Raw genomic sequence first — 20,118 nt, forward strand, 5'->3', positions numbered from 1 at the left:
AATGAGAGAAAGGTTGAAATGCCTAGGAAATGTTTAATAGATGAAGGATGACAGATTGTCAAAGATAGCCCTTGCGGACCAGCCATCAAAGAACAAAAATAATCAGGCCGTCCCCACATAATAAATAAAAGTTCAAATAGGGATAAAATCCTTTTAATAGACAGTGATGATAATAAAACTATATGTTTCACGAAGTGCAACCCAATAAACAAAAACAAGTTCTTTCAACTCAAGGAAAGGAGCAATTTTAGAACTTGAGACAAACTGAAATTATTTCATACTTATAGGGCACTCCCACCTCCTCTGCTACTCGCTCGTTAAGCTCGTTAAGCTTATATTTTGGCAGGTGTCCAAAGAATTTAGACATTAAGTCAAACTTTTGAGTAAAGAATAAAAAGCATAGGAGGGGGCAGCCCCCTAATATGAGGAATAATTTCTGTTTTTTTAAGCTTTAAGCTGTTTCTCATGTGGGGATAATTTCGATTCGTTTTTAATGTTGCTCCTTACTTTCGCTTGAAAAAAATTAGCTTGTTTTATTATTTAATTTCTGTTCGTTTGTTTAAATAATACCAGGAAACCCACCTTACTCTCAGTGGAAATCCCCCTAATATAAATACCTCCACGGAAAGTTCTCCTGCGTAAAATACGCTTTTCCTCCCGGAGAATTATTCTAGGACAGTTCCATCTTCACTGCAATTCTCCCAAGAAAATATCTTGCTCATGATTCTGCCTGAAAAATCATCTTTAGTGTTTGAAAACACTCTTGTTTTTTGTTTAAATTATGATCATTTTTCAATTCATATTAGATATCCCCCTACGTGAAAAAAATTTTTCAATGAAAAAATTTCCCCATGGAGAATTGTTCCTGGTGACAATTCCCCATGGAGGATGTTCCCGCGAAATAGAAAAATCTCTTATTAAATTCCAACCCTACTAAACATTTCCCACAGAAAATCTCCACATTTACAATTGAGTCACCAAAGAGAAAATAAGACAAATAAATTAAGTTTCCTATAGGATTTCTGGCAAACTCCTTCCCTGTTAAATTTAACATTGAAAGCTCACCCCCAGTAACTTCCCTTCCAATTGAAAATTCTCCCAGTAGAAAACACTCCCATAGAAATCCCCCCCTCCCGGAAAAGGTCTGTAATTTTCCAACTAACGTTTTCTATAGATAATACATAAAATGGCTTTACATTTTATAAATAAATATAATGTTTAAATATAAACACTCTATAAACAAATATAAATGTTTTTACTTTTATAACTTTAATAAGTCAAATAATATTAACATTTTGATTACCAAATATCAGTATATGTATATTAAACTGAAGATGCTCATTCATTTTTATTTTTTTCAGTAAAGTGCAAATTTTTTTCTAGCCTTAGGAAGGCATAAGGGTTTTGAGCCCAACTTATGCTAATTTCTGCTCGTTTTGAGTTTGACTCGGTTATTTATTGTAATTTCTGTTCGTTTTGGGTTGCATTTATTTATCGATGCTGATTTGTGGTAGTTTCAAGCTCGGTGGATTATTTAATTTTATTTTTGCTCAATTTTTTTTAATGGAGTTCATTACTTTTCTTTGAAAAACTTATTTTTTGGAAAAAGTTTTTTTAATTAATTTCTGTTCGTTTTACATTGACATAGTCTTTTCAGAAAAAAAGAAAATAATACTTTAAATCTTTTCGTTTTCTATAAAACTTTATAGTTTGGCCTACTATTTGTATTCTGGAGAAAAATTTTCAGCAATTTTTAACAACACACACCCTTTTAAAAATCTGGACACAAATAGTAGTGTTTAATTTAGTTTCATACCTCCTCTAGTTAACCTGAAATAGAAAACTTGATACCATTCGCAAAAAAAATCTGTTTACTTTCTTTGATAGCTCGGATACACTTACACTAACTTTATTTGGTTAAATTTTAAGAGCAGAAGTAGCCCCGAAAATTTGAACATAATACCCTCAGTCATTCTTGGGATACTGCTGAGATGCCTTACTGGGAATTAGCAATAACACAGTACATTTTGATTTAATCTTAAAGCAACATTTAGTTTTTAAATATAATGGGAAAGTAGGAGGGTGGGGATGGGAGGGGGATTAGTTGCCCTCCAATCGGTTTCGACTATTTAAAAGGGCATCAGTCCTTTCTATTTTCAATCGAATGAGCCCTTTTCAAAGTTTCCCCGACAACTCCTTCGATACGAAATGCCCTGGTCTAAACAACAACAACAACAAAAATAATATATTATCGCAACATCGATCTTTACTATAAAAATGTCAAGCCTTTCAATCACTTTCGACTATTAAAAAGGGCACTAGGTCTTTCGATTTCCAATCGAATGAGCCCTTTTTGAAACGACAACGCTTTCTATAAGCATCTTATATGGCCCCAGGGTATAAATTACAACCCTTACCCTAAGGTCTTTTAGGGTGGTTGTCATCCTCTAAGACCTAATTTCCAGAACTTTCAACTACGTTTAACAAAATGGCTATTTCAAAATTTTGATTGGATTTTTTTGGGGAAATGGTTGGCGTGAGAGGGGCGTTAGTCGCTCTCCAATCACTTTAAACTATTAAAAATGGCACTAGCCCTTTCAATTTCCAAGCAAATGAGCCTTTTGTAAAGTTTCTACGACAACACTTTCAATAGAAACTTTATATGCCCCCAGGGCATAACTAAAAAACCTTGCCCTGATGGCTGGGGGGGGGGGTTGTCATTTTCAAAGACCTAATTTACAGAACTTTCAACTACGTTGAACAAAATGGCTATCTGAAAATTTTTATTGGATGTTTTTGGAGGAGTTGTGGGCGTGAGAGGGGGTTAATTACCCTCCAATCGCTTTCGACAATTAAAAAGGGCACTAGTCCTCTCAATTACAAATTGAATGAGTCCCTTTTGAAGTTTTACGACAACTCTATCTATAAAAACTTTTTATGCCCTCACGGCATAACTTGCAACCTTTGCCCTGGGGGTCTGTAGGGTATGTCATCCTTATATACAAAATTTCCAGAACCGTCAAATACGGTGAAAAAAATGGCTATCTCTAAACTTTCATTGAATATTTTTGGGGAAATGGTGGGCGTGAGAGGGGTTAATTACTCTCCACTCACTTTCAACTATTAAAAAGGGCAATTTCGATTTCCAACCCAATGAGCTCCTTTGAAATTTCTGCAACAACTTTCTATATAAACCTGTTATGCTTTACAACCCTTGCACTGAGGGCTCTGAGGAGGTTATCATCCTAAAAGACCTAATTTCCAGAACTTTCAATTACGTTGAACAAAGTGGATATCTCAAAATTTTGATTGGATGTGTTTGGGAAAATGGTGGGCGTGAGAGGGGCGTTAGTGGATCTCCAATCACTTTCAACTATCAAATAGGCACTAGCCCTTTCAATTTTCAATTGAATGAGCTCTTTTGAAGTTTCTACGACAAAGCTTTCAATAAAAACCTTAAATGCCCCAGGGCATAACTTACAACCCTTACCCTGAGGGCTGTGGGGGGGGGGGGTTCGTCATTAAAGACCTAATGTCCAGAAATTTCAACTACGTTGAAAAAAATTGATATCTCAAAATTTTGATTGGATGTGTTTGGGGAAAAGGTGGGCGTGAGAGGGGGGTTAGTTGCCCTCCAATCACTTTCGACTATTAAAAAGGCCCCTAGCCCTTTGAATTTCCAATCGAATGAGCTCTTTTTCAAGTTTCTACTACAAAGATTTTAATAAAAACATTATACGCCCCCAGGGCATAAATTATAACCCTTGCCCTGAAGACTGTGGGAGGAGTGTCCTGCTCAAAGGTATAATTTCTTGAACCTTGAACTGCGTGGAACAAAATGGCTATCTCAAAATTTTTACTGAATGTGTTTGGGGAAATGGTGGGCGTGGAAGGGATGTTAGTTGGCTATCTCAAAATTTTGATTGGATGTGTTTCGGGAAATGGTGCGCGTGGAACGGGTGTTAGTTGCCTTCCAATCACTTTCGACTATTAAATAGGGCACAAGCCACTCCAATTTCAAATTGAATGAGCCCTTTTCAAAGTTTCTACGACAACTTCTTCGATGCGAAGTCCCCTGGTCTAAAGGAAAAAATAAATAAAAAATAATACATTATGCCAACATACGAAGTGCCCTGGTATGGAAAAAGAAAATGAAAAAGAAAAAAGAAAAAAAATAATAACACATTGTGCCAACATCGTTCTTTACTTAGGCAGCGATATTGTGCTGCCTATGATATACATTTTATTCTGCACTGTACGTTTTATTTTTTCATTGGTTGGTGAATATTAGGCATCAGTCTTTTAACGTGTCGGTGCAATTGTGAAGTGTTGTCTTTTCTCTAGCCTTCTTTTCTATTTTCCATAAAGCCAATGCACGGTTTTCGTGGTTTGTATCACTGATAGTGGACAATGAAAACCTTTACGCACCCCTCCCCCTCCTCTGCTGTGTTGAGATCGGCTACGGTAGCTCAGCACTGCTCAAATTCTATTTAATTCGCTTCGCTTGTTTTTCAAATAAGTAAGGAAATGGCTCGTTTTGCCTTTGGATAGGTAGTCCTTGTATAACTTTGGCTTAAACAAGGTGCACTATTTAGAAATAATTTTGAAGCTGAAAATATTGCAGCAAGAATGAAGAATCTAGAGAGCCTCAATTGTATCGCCAATTGAAAATATGCAGGTTTTATACCTGGTTTTGGCTTTAACAAAGCGTAATACTCCGTTATTTAAAAAAAATTAATTTTATGAAATTTAATCCACAAAATAAGTTTTTCAAAGAACTAAACAACTCCATTAAACCAAAAATAAACAAAAATAAAATAAATAATCTACTGAGCGTTAAACTACCACAAATCAGCATCAATGAAAACGAACTGAAGTTACGATAAATAACCGAGTCAAACTCAAAACGAGCAGAAATTAACACGAGCAGGACTTGAATACCCTTATGCCTTCTTAAGGCCGGAACTTAATTTGCACTAAACTGAAAATAACACATTTTATATGTTTCTTTTTTTAACTTTCATAAATCAAAATTATTAAGACTTTAAGGAATAAATATCAGCATATGCATGATAAAGTGGCAACGCACATTCATGTGTATTTTTTCAGTAAAGGGCAAATTTAGCTTTGCCTTTGAGAAGGCATAGGGGTTCATATTCACTGAACTTTATTTCACAAAAGTAAAACGAATCAGCTTAGTTAAAATCAAGTAATTAAGTAATCAAGTAATTAACATTAATATCCATACTAGTTGTTTATTTTATATGGACTGCGAGACTTTCCAGATATGAATGTGCTACCATGCGAGATTTCTTCCTCTGAAACTGGGAATCACAGAACATATCTTTTTGATACTTTTAAATCGTATCTCAGAATTTTCAATCAATAGCAACTTGGTCTACTTTGGAAACAAATCTTAGTTTGGTGCTACAAAATAGCAGAAAATAAAAATTTCCCGTGGCACTATACTTATGGTCACTTAAAAATATCCCTAAAAGCTTCAATGTCCATTCAAATGAACTCTCTCCTGCTTCTCTAGAACCCTTGGTGTGGTAATACCACCCCTGAAAACAAAGAAAATAAACATGCATCCATAATCTTTCTTTTGGCAGAAAATGCAAAATTCCACAATTCTGTAGATATGGCCTTGAAGCCTTTACCGTAGAGTTCCCTGATGTGCTGAATCTAGTAATGTGACCTTTATTAAGATCGCTTACCTTTTTAGCGGAGTTTTGCCCTTTTTTCAGAAATCAGGCAGATTTTTTCAGGCTTGCAGTTTTTGGAGGGTAACAATAAACTTATGAGTCTTATATATGTGGAATCAGCACAAAATTCTAATTCTGTTGATGAATTAATTGTCATCAAAATTGTGTTTTTATATTTTTGGTTAACGTTTGCCCGAGTTGCTCCCTACTTAAAATTTGTTGCAAACTGTTTCTCAAGACTTTCTTCAGATAAACAATTTCTTTGAATCTGTTCATTTTTTTCAGTTGAATTTGAGCACTGAAGGAAAGAGGGTTAATTTGATACCTGGACTGGTGACTTGGAAGTTTAAATTTGTTGATCCCAATATGTTTCTTTGCTATATTTATAGGTAAAAAAACGAGAAAACTGTTTAAAATAAGTCTGCTCCTTATTATGCGTCGCAAAGTTTCTATTCCTTTTTTTGTTTTTACTTCTTTCTTTTATTATCACTGGTCCAACTTCATTTTGAGCGCATTATTATGCCATATTCATGGATTTCCATAAATATTCTCCTGTGTACATTTTTTGCTTCAAATTTTCACTGATTTTTTTTATAGCTCTCAGAAAAGATATATGAGAATACTAGAGGGTAATATATTTCTTTATTATTTTTTTTATTTTATTATTATTATAAATTATTATTATTATTTTATTATTATTTTTATTATTATTATAATTTTATTATTTTTATTATTATTTTTTTTTATTTTTTTTTATTATTTTATTATTTCGTCCCAATTTTAAATTTTTCTCCTTTGTCTAAAGCTAATAGGGTGAGTAATTTCCTTTTCGGAAATTACGGTAGTAAAAAAATGACATCCTTAACATAGATTAATGACTAAACAGATATATCAGTCCTTGCTATCGTAAACAAGCATTCAAACCCCATTTGACTCAACCACCGTTTAAATTATCCCATTCAGTTCAGCTCTAATTAAATAGAAAATGTCACTCAGCACCTTTTGTTAGACGTGATAAAAATTGATTTGAATGAAATGGTCTTCATTTTTTTGCTAATTCCTGCGGAAGTGTTTTTTTCCTGCTTTAGTGTAAAACTATTCCTCCCCATCCCCCCCATCTAACACAAAACAATTAATCCTTCTGTCTTACATATTAGAAACTAGCAAAACTTGTTATGCCTAGCGGCTGAACACACTTGAATTTTATGGTTGCAGGAATAGCGTTGAATAGGAGAGGAGTCAAATAGAGTTGGGTTAAACGGGGGTCGAGTTGTATAAGTGTTGAGTTAATTGAAAGTGAACTGCATCGGGATGATTTGAACGAGGGTTGATTAGCCGGGGGTTGAGTTAAACAGAGCCATTTTTTCACAATTGAATTGAGTTTGATAGAATTGAATAAGGTTTAAAGATTAAATATAATGTTTATGATTACTTTTGGACCATAAAAATTGATTGTAATGACCTGAAAACTGTAACAAAACTCACCTGACAGCATTTTTTAATGCAAACGCTTTCTTGACAAGTGTCTACCACGCATGCTCTAGCCACAGAGCCATCTCCTTTCTGCTCAATACAGTATCTCTTTGGATCTAGTAGCGGTACATTGATGTTTGAGCTACCTTTTGTCCACAACGTCCCATCTTGGAACAATTCAAACTCTTTAACGGAATCTGTATTTCTAAATCTGAGGATTTCATCACTGCATTCAAAATTTTTGGCTGTTATATTAAAGTGAAAATTTTCTAAGACTGCCTCTATTGCGTGGGTGCCTTGTTTGACAGTAATAAATTTCTTTAATAAATTTTCATCATAAGTACAGTCACTTCCACTACAGCATATATGTATAGGCACAGATTTAGAGAGAAAGGAGTCCCCTTCTTCTTCTGAAGCGCTCACTAAATAAAAAAGGGCAAACAACAATTTCAACTTCATGCTGAAGCACTTTCTAAAAACAGCTGTCATTATCATTCAAACTAACTTTGAGAAATGAATGAAAATTGCCAATTATTTTAAGTCTCTGGAAATTACAAATCGAAAGTTTTCAGTAAAGTCTTATGGCTTCATAGTAAAATTTACCAGCTAAGGTAAAGCAAGAATTTTGGATTGCTTCGAGTGTTAAAGAGGACTATATAATCAGCAATATAGGTCTCCGAATACTGATCTTTTTCTTAATATGAACATCTCATTAAGTTGTTTTGTAATGATAAAATAAGCTTCCTTCAGACTTCAACTATCACTGAGAAATTTTAATATTGTTGTTGCCATGTCATAGTGATTCAGATTCATCGTCAACATCTTGTTCAATTCATCCGTTTGGTGGTCTTAGCTTATGGTTTTTTCTCAAATGGTTGAAGCACTACCTTGAATTCAAAATCTTCTTTTAGTTTGAAAAAAAAATTTGGGGGCAACATGAGAATTGGATGTCGTTAGATAAATGTCATGTCTAATCTTACAGGTGCCAAAATAACAAAGGAAATATGGTATTTTCAATATTGATTTTAGTGTATCTTAAAATAATATGCTTTCAAGCTTCTAAAAATTCTTTTAGAATCTAGACAACTATCGAAAATAGTTGTCTAGATTCTTAAGGAACATCTTCCACAAGAGGAATTTTCTGCTGAGGGAATTTTTCTCGGATGGGGGGTTTTCCACAACGGGGAATTCTGTGAAACATTTTTTTTTTTTTTAATTTCCTTTCTTTCAATAGTGCAACCACGCGCAACGGGTCAGATGCGTATATATGTATCCTACACAATGATTTACGTCTCAAAATTTCTGAAAACTAGAAATTTAGTTTTTAATGTAAAAGACCTCCACGAGCAATTATGCAGCCTTGAATGTACCGGGTATCAGGTACCGGGTACCGAATAAAAAAAGAAATATAGGTGGAAAATCAGCAAAAAATAAGCTAAAAATATACCAAATAGCTCAAGAAGTTGTAGTTTCTCTTCAAATGTGTTGGTTTGTTTAAAGACCACCAGCTTGCTAGTGTTAGAATTCTGTGGACAAAAAGTTTTATAAAATTATATTTATGTATATTTATTCTCACGGTTCAACCTGGCACCTTTGAAGATACTGTGGTACCACCCAAAAATTTCATAATTTTGATACAGCCAAAGAAAAAATCCTGAAAAGCCATGGTTTTAAGGTATGAATAGAATCCAGGAAGCAAACTATGTTTTATTTTGATTTCTTAGGTACTTTTTGGTTTAAAAATAGTTGCTTTTTACTAAAAAATCACGCAGGACTTATATATCACATTTATTATATTATAATGAAAATAAAATAATGTGGTTAACAAGTTGGTAAGATGTAGAAGTAAGGTTTTCTCTGTCGGCACTTTTCTCTGCAATTTACTAGTAAATAATATGTATATTTTGTCAATCAAATATAAGATTTAAAAAATTAAAGCTGGCCCTATTAAATTATTATTTATAGCGTGGAGTAGGTTTGGCGCACAATGTATTTTTGTTGTAGCGCATAAAGAAAAAGTATGAATAGAATCCAGGAAGCAAACAATCTTTTATTTATTTATTGTGATTTCTTAAGTACTTCCTGGTTTACTGTTTTTTACTAAAGAAATACGTTTGACTTATATATCACATTTATTATATTATAATGAAAATCAAATAATGTGGTTAACAAGTTGGTAAGATGTAGGAGTAAGGGTTTCTCTATCGGCACTTTTGTCTGCAATTTACAAATAAATAATATGTATATTTTGTCAATCAATCAATCAATCAATCAATCAATCAATCATTTCATTAATACTAAACTGTATTACATACATTAAAAAAATTATTTGCCCCAAGAATCTTGGCTTGTTGTGGGCATTACAACACAATAATGAAGTACTAAAACAGCCATAAATATTAATCTAAATCAAATAAAATATATTAAATAAAGATTAAAGAGAATAAACAATACCGTACAGTAAAAAAAAATTAAAAAAAAATAAAAAAAAAAAAAAAACGATATATAAGAGAAAAAACACAAAAAGGAGAAACACTAGGAAAAGAGAAAACAGGAAAATAAACGAAGGAGAGAGAAATTACTAAACTGGAAATACACGACGAATAACTGCCTTTGCAGACAGAAATAACGGGACATCCGATGAGATTGAATTCCATAATTGAATTGATTTATAAACAGGAGACCTCTGGGCTGCTGTAGATGAACGTTTGGGTAAAATAAGTCTACGAGAAGAACTACGTAAAAAAGTAGAGTACCTACCTGAGTCTGTCTGTGAAATAAATTGATGCAGAAGTGGTGGAAGCATACCTAGAAAAGCAAAATGCCCTAAACAAAGATTACTTTTACTCACAATGCGATCCAGTGGAGCTATTCCATTATCATTATAAAGATCAGAGGAAGGGTAAAGCCAAGGGAGAAGAAAAGTAGCGTTCACTGCCCTATTTTGGGCTCTTTGAAGTGAGAAGAGAAGAGATTTATTAGTATTACCCCAGACAGAGCAGCAATAAGAAAGGTAAGGAAATATAAAAGCATAATAAAGAGAAAGCATAACATCTGGGGGAAGAAATGAGTTAACCCGGTGCAACATTGAAGACTGACGGAAGATGAGGGAACGGATGTGAGTTATATGAGGCTTAAAAGAGAGAAAACAGTCAAGATACACACCAAGAAATTTCACCATAGCAGCTTGCGGTATAACATCATTCCCATAAGTCAGGATGATTGGCTCCCTTACATCTCTCATACGATAAGGGGTACTGAAGTGTATAATGGCACTTTTTTGGCTGTTGAGAGTCATACCATTTGACCAGCACCAATCTTTTACTTTATCAAGGAGTCCTCCAGCTAGGGAATTGGCAGATGGTAGATCTACTGCAGCAATGAAAAAGCTACTGTCGTCAGCAAGAAGAATAGGGTGCACAAGAGGATGAAGACCATCAATAAGATCATTAATGTAACTCAAAAACAAAAGTGGTCCAAGCACAGAGCCCTGTGGGACACCCTTCAATATAGGCAAAGTAGTGGAAGAATTACCATTAACTGAAACATACCGAGATCTTCCCGACAGATAAGACCTTAACCATTCTAGTGGGACTCCATGTACTCCAAATGAAGATAGTTTAGACAAAAGAATAGAGTGGTCAACCATATCAAAGGCCTTTGAAACGTCAAGAAATAGACCCAAAACACACAAGCCCTTGTCCAGATTAACTTGCACAAACTCTGTTGCATCTGAGAGTGAATACGAGGCAGAGAAAGTGGGACGAAAACCATACTGATGGTTAGTTATGAGAGAAGTTCCTGCAGTCGTATTACTACTAAAAATAAATGAAGAGAGTCTACAATACACTACTCCTTCAACAACCTTAGAGATGACAGGAAGAAGAGAAATGGGTCTATAATTTGAAATTAGAGATGAATCACCTTTTTTATGTAAAGGTAAAACATTAGCAACTTTAATAAATGAGGTAAAATACCAGAAGAAAGAGAGGTTAGTTATGTGTGAGATGGGGTTACAAACAAACTGACCAATTTTTTTTTAAGAACATTATTACTCAAACCAAAACCATCAACTGAACGGCTACTTGGAAGCTGGGAGATAATACTATAAATCTCAATATCACTGCATGGGGAAAGGAAGAATTACTTTTCTGCTATGGGAAACTGCTTACTCTATTCTTGGGTTGAATGGGAACTGAAGGAAGAGTGGTGAAATATGAATTGAAGGCATTTGCTGAAGAATTTTTATCCACAATAGATCCATCAACATTCCTGTAATGACATGGGGGGGACTGTTTGAGTTTCATGCGAGAAATAGCTTCAATTACTACATTCCAAACCTTTCGCAAGTTCCCCTTACACTCATCAATTCGACGCAAAAAATAGAGCTTTTTTGGCTGCACGTACTGAAGTCGTAAGTACATTTTAATCAAATACAAGATTTTAAAAATTAAAGCTGGCAGAACCAATTATTAAATTATTATTTATAGCGGGGAGTAGGTTTGACGCGCAATGTATTTTTGTTGTAGCGTATAAAGAAAAAGTATGAATAAAATCCAGGAAGCAAACAATCTTTCATTTTGATTTCTTAGGTACTTCTTGGTTTAATGTTTTTTACTAAAAAATTACGCTTGATTTATGCACCACATTTGTTATATTGTAATGAAAATAAAATAATGTGGTTAACAAGTCGGTAAGATGTAGGAGTAAGGGTTTCTCTATCGGCACTTTTGTCTGCAATTTATAAGTAAATAATATGTATATTTTGTCAATCAAATATAAGATTTAAAAAATTAAAGCTGGCAGAACCAACTATTAAATTATTATTTATAGCGTGGAGTAGGTTTGACGCACAATGTATTTTTGTTGTAGCGAATCATTTTCTACAAAAGGAAAATTGAACGGCTATCTATAGATAGTAAATTGTTTCTTAGTGATGTAATAATAGCTAGAGAATTTATAGTAAGTTTAATTCTGTTCAATTAAACTTTAAAATATTTTCACCCAAAGGATCATAAAATTGATGCCAGAGCTGCAAAGTATTAAACAGTCTATGGTAACGAGCATGATTCAACAATTATGCCTCTGCAGATGACATGACCATCCACAGCCCCTGGGGAAAGGGCTGTAAATTTTGTGATTAGTCAATTATTTTCATGTAGTATATGTAGTTGGAAAATATACAGGAATGTTTGAGAGGGGGTGCAAGGGAGACTTTTTGATGATAACTTTTCACTGAGAGGGGAGAGGAATTTCATGGCTTAACTTGGAAAACGATCAGAAAATGAATAAATAAAAAAATTGTTTTTCAACTTTAAGTTAGGAGCAGCATTAAAACTTAAATCAAACAGAAATCGCACATGGATGATGGGGGAGGGTATCGCCTCCTCAAGCCCTTGGTCTTTACGCTAAAGCTTGACTTTTTGTCACAATTGCTTAAGAACGATTCCCAAAACACGAAGATATTTCAATTTGAATCAGGAGTATTGCTATGGAGCTTTACGAATTTAGCATAAAGAGCAAGGAATTGAGAATGAGACAACCCACTCATATTGTAATACTTTCCTAAACATAATGTAAACAACTTCTAACACAAATATTTTAAAAAATTCAAACGAGGAAATTAATAGAAAATTTTCTTTTTGTCCTCTACAATTTGTCGTTTTTCGTCTAGTACAGCCTGGGTTACCTTACAACTTTCTTCTGCCTAGATTATGAGGAGCAGATGACCAACGTTGTTTTATATTCTGTACATCAGTACAAAAGACATCTAATTCACAAATTTCAGCATGATTTTCTACAATATTTCAATATAAAACAAATTTTTCATACAAAAAAGAGGGGGGAAAGCAAATACTCCTCTAAAAATATATCTTATTTGGATTTCTTTTCTTTTTGATAAAATTATGCCTCGATTAAATAATAAAAACAAGTTTTTTTTCTATTGAGAGTAAAGAGAAAACATTAAAACTTAAAACAAATTATTTTTTTTCATGAGGGGGGCTTGCCAAATCCTCAACCCTTGCTCATTGTGCAAAAGTTTTAAGCGTCTTTAAGAATACTTCCTATTCAAATTCAACAGCCCTTGTGTCTGAGCAGTCTTTCATAAAATCTTTTTGATAAATAGTCAAACCTTAGCGTAAAGAGCAAGACTTGAGGAAGGGAAAGCCCTCCTTATATACTGAATAATTCCTGTTCGTTCTAAGTTTTAGTATTTCTCAGTACTTTCAGTTGAATATATTTTTTATTTAATTTCTGACCTTTCTCAAATCATGCCTGGAAATCCGCTCCCTCCTCCCCCGTGTAAAGTTTTCTCTGGAAAGTTCCCGCCGGAAACTTTTCTCTCCATGAAAATTTTCCCCATGGAGAACCCCCCATGGTAAAAATTTGTCCCCCAAGAAAGATTTCTGCATATCTCCTATTAACAAATAGGCTACTATATGCGAACAATGGGCAAATTACGTAACTTAGAGTCCTTTATACAGGTGCTATGGGGTCATTTCATACCCAAAGTTCATTTCATACCCAATCTGTTGGGTTACTTAAAAATGACACTGGAGCTTTTGATTTCCTTTCGAATTAGAACTCTCCCGATTATCTAGGACCACTGGTTTGATACAATCACACCTGAAAAAAAAAACACGTTCCGTGACCTTTTTTCTGGCAAAACATGCGCAATTCAACATTTTGTCGGTAAAATTTGAAATATGTATAGTGGGATACTTTGATATGTTGAATATGATGGTGTAAATTTCATCAAGATCCCATGACATTCGGAGGTGTTTCCCCCCTTTTCCGAAAACTAGGCCAATTTCCTCATACTCGTAATTTCTTAAGAATAACATTAAACGTAATGAATTTATATATCCTGAATCAAAATATACACCTAGGATCTTTGATATATGCATTTTTGTCAAAATTCCGTATTCTAGAGTTCATTTACTATTGGGCCGAGTCGCTCCTTACTTACAGTGCGTTACCACAAACTGTTTGGAAAACTTTTTTTTATAGAAAATTACGACAAAATTCCATTTTAAATTCGCATTTTGTTTAATTTGAATTATATTATATTTAATTATAATTAATTTTAAATTGGTGCATAAATAATAATGTAATAATAATCATTAATAAATAATATATTTATTTATTATATAATTAATAAATAATTATAATAAAATAGTATAACTAAGTAATATAAATAGAATTATAATAATTAGTAAATAATAATTTAATAGCAAACTAATTATGTTTAATTATAAATGAAAAGCCACAGTGGTTCTAGATATTATTTATCCAGAGTTGGATATGTTGCCATGCTTTGTACAACTTTGTACAAACCAGTAAATTTGTTTCCATTTTATATTCTTCAGAATTTTCTTTGTGTTCAGTGCTACTATAACTTTCATACTCATTTTAAATCAACTTCAAGCAAAAAAAAAATCAAACTATGGATTTTAACAACAAATTCCTGTGTCTTCTCAACTATTAGTCTGCTTCTCAACTATCTTGTTTTGAAGATAGAATATCATTCTATCTTGTTTGTCTTGTTCAACTAATTCTTGTTTTCTTCTCAATTATTGTCTAGCATCCAATCTTTTATCCCTTAATTTTATGACTATCTACCTTGGTTCTGCCCTAGGAATGACTACTGAAAGGATGATAGATAGACTTATCTATCAACAAATAAAATGACATCATTTTTATACTATCCTAAAAAGGGCTTATCCCCGATTTGCTTATCCAATTACTCGGACTATTTGTCTTGGGTTTTTCTACAATTATCCATGCCTTAATGCCTACTGCAAAATACTTGATTTCATTTCAATGTAATCATACAACTTCCTTGCGTCTAGCTTACGAGGGGCATAGATGGATAAATTGATATATATTTGATGCCACAAGGGTTTCATCTTTAGAAATAAATATTTAATAGAAAACAGCCCCACCATCTCCTCTCCTCTTATTTAACTTAATTCGTATTAAATTTTGCAGCTTCTTAGAAAAAATGTCCAAATCTCAAATGTCAATATCATCTTTCGCAATAATGTAAAAGAAAAATGCAGTCTTTTGAATTCCATGCGCTTTGATATAAACAAAGAAAAAGGAAGAAGAAAATAGGATTCCACTGGCTGAAATTACTTATTTTATTATTTATTTTATTTATAATTTTTTTATTATTTTGTTTTTGCTTGTTGTTTTTTTTTCTACCATTGCTTAACATCTCCTTCTCCTAGCATCTCTCAAGCTTATAACAAACTACTTCACAGATCTCTAAAATTATCTTCGAAGCTAAATTTTTCCGAAGATAAAATATCGAATATTTCGGAGATAAAATTATCTCTGAAGCTAAATATTAGCAGCTTTATAAGCATACATGGAGATTATTTGAAGTTTAGCTTTCTAATTAGTAATTTTTACTATTACCGAAGTATTAATTAAGAAAATATTATAAATAACTTCTCGTAGTTTTATCTTTTGTTACTTTGTATTACCAAACAAACGTGAGAGACTAATACTTTTTTATAGTATACACTTTCTGTAGTACTGGAACTTTCTTCTTTCTTTTTCCTGTCAGTAAATTTCTATTGTTTACTACTACAATCTGTTTTCCTTTCTTAGTTTGCCGTGTGTTTTTACTACTACAATCTGTTTTCCTTTCTTAGTTTGCCGTGTCTTTTTACTACTACAATCTGTTTTCCTTTCTTAGTTTGCCGTGTCTTTTTACTGCTGCAATCTGTTTTCCTTTCTTAGTTTGCCTATCTTAATTTCTTATCGTTCTTATCCTTTCATCGTTTGAAAAGTATTTTTCAAATATCATCTTCCTGGGTAAAATTAACTATGATGAAATAGTGTGTTTTGAACCTAATTCAAAATCTTAATTTTTTGTTTCAGATGGTATGTTTCTACAGTTAGTTCCAAAAAGTTTATAATGCAGTCTATACTATCATGTGCTTTTAGAAATTCAAAATCATCAACTTAAAAAAAAAATTACTTTCTCAATAACCCCACAAGAGTTATAGATTATGTATATTAGGAAAAAATTACTGTAAATTTTTGGCAGTTCATTTTACTGACTTACAAATAAAGTGAACACACCATTCGATCCCTCTTTTTATACTCTTTACGAATATAATAATCGCTTCTATCGGAAATTCAAATTTACCCATCCCACCCCCCTAATGTGTAAATATATAACCTGAATTGGAATATACCATGAATTGTAGACGGCTAAGTTTCGAATCGCAAAATTCAGCACTATTTTTGTCGACGGCATTCGAAAAACTTGAAACGGTAGGAAACGTTTTATATTTTAGTTGCCTAATAATTGAGGTTTGAATTTTTAGAAATAAGTATTTTTGGAATATGTTACTCTTGAACAACTTATTTATAAACTAGGGATATGTTTTTAATCACTTTTCAATAACTTAACTAGTATTGATAACTTCTTTGTGTGGTTACAATGCAGGGTATATATTTGCACATTAGGGGTGTGGGGGTGGGTAAATTTGAATTTCCGATAGAAGCGATTATTACATTCATAAAGAGCATAAAAAGGGCTTCGAGTGGTATGTCAACAATATGAACTGCCAAAAATTTACCAAAATTACTTTCATGTTTACTTTATATCCTAAAATCGGAAGAATAATGCCATCATTTGAGTTCTTTCATATGTCAGTAGCAATTTACAACCACTTCGCAGCATAATTAATTACCAGATGTTACCTAAACCACTGATCCCATCCAAATTGATGGCAGCTGTACGATGTCTTAAGAACGACTGGAAAATATTTTTGATGTTAGAAAGGCTAGAAAGGCAGAGAAGTTTATTTTTCCAGTGGGAATATAAGGGGCGTAGCTCTTCGTTGATTATAAATGCAACAACCATCGAGTGGATTTAAATAGAGATAACTATGTTAAATGCGCAAAACGGAAGATATTTATGGCAGGTAATGCATAAAGTAACAAAAAGACTCCAAGTCTTTCAATCATGTGCAAAAAGGAAAATTTATAAGGATAGAGAACTTATTCAGTAGAAAGTAATTAAATTAAATCCAACTGAAAACTTCAGCTCCGTGACCAATAGCTAGTGAAACGGCGAAAAATATCAATCGAAACAAATACAAACATGACTTGTGATTAAAATCTGCTCAAGATAACATATATATATATATATATATGTATATATATATATATATATATATATATATATATATATATATATATATATATATATATATATAATATATATATATATATATATATATATATATATATATATATATATATATATATATATATATATATAATATATATAATATATATATATATGTATATATTACCTTCAGCTAACGAAGGTAATGCAGGTTCTGTGCGGTAATAGTGCCCCATCTTATAGAGTAGGCCTACGGTATAATCTTTATCTCTGTAACACTACAGGTTAAGTTCACACGCTTACCGCCAAAGAGGTGCAGAGGTGGGGAGGGGGCTATGAGATTCACTTGAATATTTCTTGGTGGTAGGGATGTTGAATAATGAGTCTTGAAAACCAAGAAATGATGGCCCTATAATTAACCATTGATAATTCAAGCCCCCCCTCCTCTGAATGAATATTTGAAAGGGCACATTTTTCCGGGACGAGTATCATTCTCAAAGCATTTTTATATGAATATGTAATAAAACGATGATCGAAGGACAGATTAGTTGATATGTAAACAGCTGTGGATTAAATGAATCTTAATATCAAAATGCAAGTAAAGAGAGATTCTTGTAACTAGAGACCGAAACCTAAAAGCAAATTTTTGATTGTAATGTATGTATTCAAAATATGCAAAATGTATTAATTTTATAGCTCCTCATCATTGTCATCAGCAAATGAAAAACTGGTCTACTTTTATAAACTAGGATTAACCTTCCCTCAGGAAAGGGCACTATCCTACTGGAAATTATACAATGAAATCTAACATGTGTGGGAGGCCAAAGGCCATTTTTTACCCGTTTTCCCTATACAGCTCTTTTTCTAGAACATCTTCTGTGCAGAAGTTATATTTAGACTTAAACACTCATATTTGGATAGAATGTAGCCCTCTGTGCATTTGGGGTAACTTTGGATATTGTAAAATGTACGTGTTTAAAAGAATTTACTGAAATGAAAGTAAAGAGTGACATTCAACCTTAAAAAAACCAGATATAACGTTAGGTGAGGGGTAATCCCCTTCTCAACTCCCTTCTGTACACGCTAAACGCTGACTTTGTATCCAACTACTTAGAACGACTGCTCACGCATAAGACTAGTTGAATTTAAATTGTAAAAGAGCTTTAAGACTTAAGTGCAAAAAGTGAATGATTCTCACACTAAAATATAATTTTAATTTTAGTTTCTTGTGCAGAACGGTTTCTTATGTTTTTTTTTTTTGTATTTTATTATTATTCTTTATGACATATCCTTAAGGACTTTCGCAGGAGAGTGTAGTCTCGAAGACCAGCTTTTCTTAAAATTTTGCATTTTCAAAAATTTTAGGTTCTTATTCAAATTATTAAATACAGCAAAACAATAATTTCATGAATCTTCATCAGCGGTGTAGTCACCTAGTCACTTCAAGGGCAACATGTATGTAAAGGAATGGATTTAGAGAGAGATTACTTAAACTGATTTGCTGACCAGCATTGCCGACTCATTACAGTGGTACCGTTTTTGGTACAATTTAGATTTCCTTGTAAAATGCGACATATTTGGATATGTAATGGTACAATCCAAAATTCCTTGTACATCCCAGTATATTGTGGTTGTATTCATCCGGTAATGTTTCACTTTTTCGAAATTTTTGATACTCTTCCAGTTAATTCTTACTGATGAAAGCGAAAGAAAAGAAATTTTTGTTGACAACAAACTCGGCTCGAAAAATAATCTTCTCGAGCTCGAAAACTAATCATCCACGAGCTAAAAAATTCTTAAAGAGGATGAAAATTTGAGCAAAAAAAAGATTACTTTATGAAAAGCTTGAATAATGCTTTATCTTAAATCTTTTCAGTTCAGTTATCTTAAATCTTTTCAGCAAAGAATGTCAAAAGCCAAGTGTTTATAACAACTTCATGACCAATAGTCGTACCACCCGTTAGTTTGCTTTATCAATGCCCTTTCCAGTCACAAATTAGATTTGCTATTGGTTGTCTTTATTTTCTTTTATTTCGTATGGGATTGTTATTGTTCATATAACCGAAATATTCACTTTGGTTTTATTCGGTTTGTCTTCTCCAGAAAAATTCCTTGTGGTTTAGTCGCTCAGCCCACACGACCTTTCTAACCATGCTACACCTTCCGTATCCCTTTCGTTTCCTTTCGTTTCCTTTTCGTGAAAATATTTCCAACAAATTAAAAAATTCTCGAACTACAAATATATCATTGAGAACGGGGAACAAAATGTATCAATAAAAACAAAAAATAATTTTTTCATTAATAATACACGAGACAAGAGGGGATAGAACATAAGGGGGGGAAAGAGACTAATTGCAATTATAATTATTTAAATTTCACTTTAATATCACAAAACATACTCAAAAAATTTGCGTACAAGAAAAACATGAAAAAAATATAATGACAACAGAAATTTAATCATAATTCACTTGATAAAATCAAATAGGGCGTCAAATTGACAATTGAAATCCACAATAGGCTACAAAAAAATAATAGCAAAAAAAAAATTTAGTAACTTACTCATGTTAACAAATATGTATTAAACATATAGTAAAAGGTGATTAGCCATACCCCCATTAAAAATGATACCTTGTTATTTATCTTGGCAAATGACCAGTGAGTATCTTATTACAATGATCTTATTACACATAACTCCTTAATTCCGTGCAATTCACAAAGCACGTTATGCTAGTTTCTAGCGAATATTTCACTTTAAATCAGGATATTACCTATGGTGAACTTTAAAGG

The 20,118-nt window shown here is 32.8% G+C and overlaps 1 protein-coding gene across 10 annotated transcripts in view; it reads right to left on the minus strand.

Moving 5' to 3' along the window:
• Positions 1-20,118, minus strand: part of LOC148939665 (G protein-coupled receptor Mth-like) — a 254,938-nt gene that overhangs the window by 131,655 nt on the left and 103,165 nt on the right. For 5 of the 10 annotated variants that reach the window (XM_089107140.1, XM_089107137.1, XM_089107144.1 and 2 more), the window contains exon 2: positions 7,191-8,065. In XM_089107140.1, the coding sequence (XP_088963266.1) occupies positions 7,191-7,673 (483 nt within the window). In that variant the 5' untranslated portion in view covers positions 7,674-8,065. Of the gene's footprint in view, positions 1-7,190; positions 8,066-11,350; positions 11,372-13,685; positions 13,804-16,891; positions 16,938-20,118 lie in introns of those variants that run through there. The other 5 variants (XM_089107136.1, XM_089107141.1, XM_089107138.1 and 2 more) reach the window with 5 other exon arrangements.

This window comes from Artemia sp. Qi Xiang Cuo, chromosome 21 (genome assembly GCF_049724085.1).
Source record: "Artemia sp. Qi Xiang Cuo chromosome 21, ASM4972408v1, whole genome shotgun sequence".
Lineage (NCBI taxonomy): Eukaryota > Metazoa > Arthropoda > Branchiopoda > Anostraca > Artemiidae > Artemia > Artemia sp. Qi Xiang Cuo.